This window comes from Pteropus alecto, unplaced genomic scaffold, assembly GCF_000325575.1.
Source record: "Pteropus alecto unplaced genomic scaffold, ASM32557v1 scaffold98, whole genome shotgun sequence".
Taxonomy (NCBI): domain Eukaryota; kingdom Metazoa; phylum Chordata; class Mammalia; order Chiroptera; family Pteropodidae; genus Pteropus; species Pteropus alecto.
The window spans coordinates 5753600-5759712 of record NW_006443570.1 but is presented as its reverse complement, the minus strand read 5'-3'; the positions used below and the strand labels follow the sequence as shown (position 1 = coordinate 5759712).

Below are 6113 nucleotides of genomic sequence, written 5' to 3'. Positions count from 1 at the left end.
GAGGTCTAGAAATAGGGGAGGAATTAACCAATCTCCCATTGGCCACATCTTCTCTCTTCCCAGTTGGTCACAGAATTTCAGGGTGGGACCTCAACTTCTTTCTGGGCTGGAATCCTCTCTTTAGCATTCCCACCAGTGGTCGCTAACCACGTGCTTGCACACCCGCAGTGATGGGGCGCTCGCTACTTTTCAGGAAATCAATACCATCTTTGGACAGCTCTCATGGTCAGGACTTTCAGTTTTCTGAGCCCTCATAAGCATCCTGGGAGCTTCCTGGGGCCATTAGATCAAGGCCGATTCTGCAAATAGGTCAAAACCTCCTGAGGGTAAACAGCCCCAGGCCCTTCTCCATGCACACTCTCTCCACCACCTGCGTGCTGCTCAGAACACAGAGCAATCTTCCAGGCAGGGGACTATGGGCACAGCCAAGGGACACCCCCATCTCCTTTGTTCTAGAGACATTTCTGGTTTCATGAGCCCTAGGCAGTTTTGCTACGGTTCATTCTTTTGGAATTTATTTCTACCTAAACTCCCAAGGCAAACTCAGAAATGTTGGTAATCTGACCCAAAGTAGGTAGAGGTAAAAGATTCAAACAAAGAGATAAATCATTCACCCAGGGCCTGGTGTGTGTGAGTCCACAGGTATGTAAGCACATGTCCAGGGGTCACGGGTCCCCTCAAGTCTGCTACCCTTAGATTCATCCAGGGCTGAGGCTGATGGATTTAGCCACAAAATCCCCAGAAAACAGTTGAAAAGGTGGCCTCTGGCCCAGCAGACCTGCCAGCCTCTTTCTTGTAGGTCTTGGCAAGTCTAACACCCCCTTCTAACCTCATTTCTCTTTCTCTTAACGCCTCTTTCTAGGAATTCATGACCTGTCTTGCACAGAGCGTTTTCAGTTCTCGAAAGCATTTCACATTCCCTACCTCATTTGATCTCCACAAGAATCGTGTGAGGCGGTTAGGAGATGGGTTATTTTCCCATTTCCCAGGTGGAGAAACCGAGGCTATGAGGATAAGCGAGCGAAAAGGCTTCGTAAACAAGTGGCGCGGAGGGGCCTGAACCACGCTCGCCTCTGCCCCTACCTTTTCATTCTCAGCTCAGGTACTTCCTGGCTTCCCTGAACTACTTCGCACAAGGTAGGTCACCCACAGGCCCCCAAGATAAAAGATTCAGGGGCAGGTGTACCTGAGTAATATACAATGTAAACGAGATGCAAACTAGCATACCAGAAATGAGTAGCTCAGAGCTCTCGGCCCTTTTGGGTAACTGAGCTAGAGCTGAGGCTCCAGCTCCAGCTTGTCTCTCAGCTCTGCAAACCCTCAGACGAGGAGCTGGGAACCTTCCCGCTTTCTCCCCACCCCACCCCCGGTCACCAGCCATGCTGGGTACAGCACAGAACAGCTCTCAGGAGCCAAGAAGATAACGTAGAAAGTCGAGGTGAGAAAGAGTAGTCAGTTCCGTTGTCCTTTGAGGTGTTCAAGCAGATGCCCCATATGGAATTCATCCCTCAGACCTTATACAGATGCACTGATTTCCATGGACCCTGAGATCCTCCAAGGAGGTACAAGGGGCCCAGAAGCCCAAAGGAGCCCAGGCAATGGGAAAGCTGGAACCACATCCCGGGGGTCCTGCTTCCTAGTCCAGCACTCTGCAACTGACTGTTGTGTGCCTTACGCTTCAAAAATACATGTAGCCCCCAGAGACTATTGTAAACATAGCCCACGAGTGGGGTTCCTGACTATATACACGTGCTTATGTACACACACGCACATGGGAACACACACTGGGCACACACACATCCGGCACGCCTGCGCAAATACTCAAAATGGGAAAAAGGTTTAGAGACTAGGATTCAGAGGCCTCGGATTTGGGACCAGCCTATGCTAGGAATCCCTTGAATGACCACAGACAAGCCCTTTGAATCTGAGCCCATCTGTAAAATGGAGACACACTACTACTTGCCTCCCAGAGCTGCAATGAAGATCAAAGCAGATGCCGTGAGTAGGTTTTGAAAACTGTCAGAAAGCTCTTGGGCCGTCTACACTTAATGCACTTGAGCTGTGCTGGGGGACTGGAGTCAGCGGCCTGAAAAGCACCTGGTGTCTTGGAAAGGGGCTTGGTTTGTCAGTCAAAAAAGGCCCGCTTTTCCATTCTGGCTCCTCTGTCTTCTAACTAGGTGACTTGGGCAAGTCCCGCCTACTCTTGGGACCTCCCTTTCCCCATCTTGTAGAAGGAGAGGTTTGGAGCGGGGAATCCTGGGATCCTGTGCCTGTAAGGGCCTGCCTCTCCCTCCTGAGGCCAGAGCGTTGAGGGCCACCTGCTGTCCAGTGGCTCTTGCCCCCAGAAAAGATGGTGGCAGGAACTCTTCCCAAGACGAGCAGAGCCCAGCAGAGCCAAACTCCAAAAGTACCTGGTTGAACAGTATCTCTGGATGCCCTAGGCCAGGGGCAGGTGGGAGGGTGCAAAACGAAGCCCTAGTCCAGGGTCGTGAGGACCGGAGCTAATGGGGAAATGCCACTTCTGAACCTTGCAGTCGGCCCCAGCGAGGGCGTAGGGTGAGGCGGCCAGCGGAGGAACTCCGATTCGGGGACTCCACCCGCTGCGCCCGGGACAGCCTAGTGCCTTGATTTCCCAAGTTCTCCACGCGGCGGGGAAGGGCAGGGCAGGTCTTGGACGCCACGAGAGACCCGGCTCAGGGCAGTCAGACCCCCTCCCGGCGTTGCACGCACCCCTCCTCCCCGGGAGCGTCTCTGGGCTCTTTGGTGCGCCTGCCTCGGTGCCAGGACCCCTCCTTACCCAAAACTTGGAGCCGAGCTCCCCTGAGCCGCACAGGGCGTCCATGGGACCGAGTCGCGGCGACCAGGAAGGTGAGCGCAACCCTGCCCCAGCCCGGGATGCGGCGGTGCCCCAGCCTCCTCCGCCCCGCGCTCCGCCCCCGCCCCCGCCCGCCCACCCCAGCCCTACCCCAAAGCCCTTTGGTTCGCATTCTCGTGTTCCCGCGGCTGAGACAGAGCTTCCCTGAAGCTGCGGCTCTGGGAGGGACTTTGGGACAGGGGTAGGGGACCGATGACACAGTTGACAGCCCCTTTGAGTGGCTACTGTGCCGCGCAGGAGAGATGCTACTCCAGATACTGAGGCTGGTAGGTCCGGAGCAGGGTCTGTTTCCAACGGCCTTGCATCCATTCACACCGTGCACAACTCTGCTGCGGGCCGTGATTCACTGAAACCTGGAGAGGGACCTAGCAAGACTCCCTCCGGTAATAGATCCTTGAAAAGGTCACGTTCATTTCTGGAGCTCGGTCTCCTTATCTGTGAAATGGGAAGAGCTTGTGTGCCCAGACAGTCCGAAGGCCAGCTTTCCCCACAGGTTGCAGGGGAAATCCACACATCTCCACACATCAGACATCCACACACAATGTGCACATGTGTGCGTGTACCCGAGGACAGGGGAACAAACAGGTCAGGGGGCCCGGCATCATCCCAATGGTGGCTTCCCATGAGTCCCTTAAATCGCTGCCTTCCTGAGATCTTGTGGCTCCCTGATATTGTGGGGGACACTTCAGTGCCACTCTGTGCCTCCGCTTTCATATTCATAAAACAAGGATAATCACAGTACCCACCCGGTAGGGCTACTCTGAGAATTAAACGAGAAAGATATGTGAAGCATTAAGCATGTTGCCAGTACACTTAGTAGGCACCTAACATGTGTCAATTTCCTCCACGTCAGCCTGGTCAGAATGGAGGATGGGCAGGTGAGGCCCCAGGAGGAGCCCCACATTAACACTCTCCTCGTAGGCTATCTCCACGTTCCCACTTGTAAAATAGGTTTGCAGTCAGTGGCCTCCTCCTCCTGCTTGTCCCAGCTCGGCCATGCTGGGATCCCTCCCTCCATCTCTCTCCCTCCTCCAGTCACCCTCTTTTCCCAAACAGGATTCCAGAAAGCCACTTCAGCATCCCTTCTTGGGGTGAGAAGGAATCCCCACTCTTCCTGCAGCTTTTCCTGCTGGTCCATCTCTTTCCTGCCCTCACCTCTCCAATCCTGTCCCTGTCTGCAGGGTCTGCCCAGGTTCACTCTGGCGATCCATTCCCTGGCACTTGCTCTGAGCAGCAGGCGAGGGCAGATGCCAGCAAGATAGAATAGTAGCCAGCCACGGCCTTTCTCTCTGGGCAGGCAGGAAGTCATCAGAAGGAAGGGTTCTGGCCATGGGCTATCAGAACAGAGATCTGAGCTGGCATGGGGTGGGGCATGGGAGCAGAGGGGGATGAGGCTTCCTTCCCAGGCAATGGGACAGGTGCATCTCCCTTCCAATGGACAAGTTTTCCCAGCCCTTTGTCTGCCCACTCCCCTCCACTCACTTGGTCACACCTCCCACCTCCACTGCTGAGCCAAAGACTTTACAGAGGTTTCATGCTCTTGTCACGGTATGCTTTGAGTTATATTTAGTTGTGAAGAATCTGTCTTCCCTGCTAGTCTGAGAGGTTCCCAAGGGCAGGGATCGAATGAGTCACCTCCATTCCCACTCCATGCCTTGGGCAGTGCCTTTTGTATACTATGTGACTTCAGCAAGCCCCTAGATGTCTCCGGGACTCAGTTTCTTGAGAAACTTGGACAAGATGCCATCTAAAGTCTCTCCCTGCCCTGGTGATCTAGGCTTCTATGGCCTAAGCCTCTAGGAATCGTCTTCCAAGCCGTCTCCTAACCCCAGTCTTGGTTTTACCAGTACCTCCTGCCCCTGTGTTCTCACCTTGGTCTACCCATCAGCCTCCCCTGCTTCTCTCCCTCTTCTCCTGTTCCTTCTCTAAGGCACCAGAGAAACCATGAGGCTGGCTTGGAGCTTAGGAAAACTTGGGGACTTTCCTTCAAGGGCATTCAGGAAGCGAGCTCCCCACGCAGTCCTCCTTCCTGAAATGGGGAGCCCAGGACCAGCCCAGGCTCCCACTCAAGACACTAGCCCCAGAACTGGCCTGGTTATCCACTGGTTGGAGCTCTTGTTTGGGGCCAGGCCCTTGGGTTCTGTCTTCAGCATTGAGACTGCAGCACCATTGCCTTTGGCCCCAGCCTTCTCATGCTGCCATTGGAGGGCCCTTCTCAAGCCGGTGGCATCAGGTGGGAGCCTTCGAGATAATGGTGGGAGCCCTTGGCAATCCTCACCTTCTCCCATCTCTCTTGAGACATTCCTGGTCCCTCTTGGAATGCGCCCCCTTCCACATAGCCCTTGAATAATAACCACAATATTCTTAGGACATTATGGTTTTGGTTGTTCTCACCAGAGCAAGAAAACTGAGGCCTTGAGATGACTTGTTGTGGCAGAGGCAGGACGAGCTCCACATCGTCTGAATGCCAGCTGTTTCCATGCAAGCTCCTTGGCAGGATGCATAGCCTACATCCTTAGCTGTTGCACCTGTGCTGCCGGCCTACCTTCACCATTTCTTGGGCTACTCTCCCCCTATGCCTCACTTCCTTTTCTGCACCTGGCACTCTCTTCATCCTTGAAGATTTCGCTCAACCCTTCCCATCCACCCTGCCCACCATGCCTTCTTTAAACCTCCCTGACCCAAATCCTGGGCTAGGGACCATTACTCTGCATAGCTCTCCCTCCCTGTGTTGTATTCACTGATTGTCTTGCTTACCTCCCCCAGAAGAAGGTAGACAGCTTAACAAGAGGGACAAAATCTCATTTATTGCTGTATCCTTAGCATTCAAGACAGTGCCCCGCAAAGTCATTCCTCAGGAAATGTTTGTTGACTCACTAAACAAATATCTCATGTCCTAAGGAGAGGTCATAGGTAGTGAGGCCTCTGTGGCATTAGACACAATCCCAGCAGTGGGCACGGTCCACTCTGCTTTTGACTTTTCAGAACCAATTTGTTTCCAACTGGAGGCTCCTGAGATGAGCAATAAAGATCTGTGAGTTGGGCTGCAGAAGAGGGAGGGACTGGGCCTCCCCCAGCTTGAGTGGCCCCAGCCCCGGGCTCCCTCCCCAAATGACTACAGCTCCAGGCAGGATGAACAGAATATGTGCTGCGCCTCCCCTACCAGTGAATATCCCAGGGGAACTCAGCATCAGGGATTTCCTGGCAGGGAGATGGAAAGATAAGATATGAAAGGTAC

The 6113-nt window shown here is 54.0% G+C and overlaps 1 protein-coding gene and 1 long non-coding RNA gene across 2 annotated transcripts in view; one reads left to right on the top strand and one right to left on the bottom strand.

Annotated features, from left to right (window-relative positions):
* LOC112473130 (canalicular multispecific organic anion transporter 2-like) overlaps window positions 1–2842 on the bottom strand; it is a gene marked incomplete at its 3' end in the record, with an annotated part of 17808 nt that extends 14966 nt beyond the window's left edge. The window contains exon 1 of the mRNA XM_025041603.1: window positions 2798–2842. Within this exon, the coding sequence (XP_024897371.1) occupies window positions 2798–2842 (45 nt within the window). The remainder of the gene's footprint in view (window positions 1–2797) is intronic.
* A 2997-nt stretch (window positions 2843–5839) lies between these two features.
* LOC107196604 overlaps window positions 5840–6113 on the top strand; it is a 4935-nt gene continuing 4661 nt past the window's right edge. Inside the window, exon 1 of the long non-coding RNA XR_001518065.1 lies at window positions 5840–6040. This is a non-coding gene — a long non-coding RNA (uncharacterized LOC107196604). The remainder of the gene's footprint in view (window positions 6041–6113) is intronic.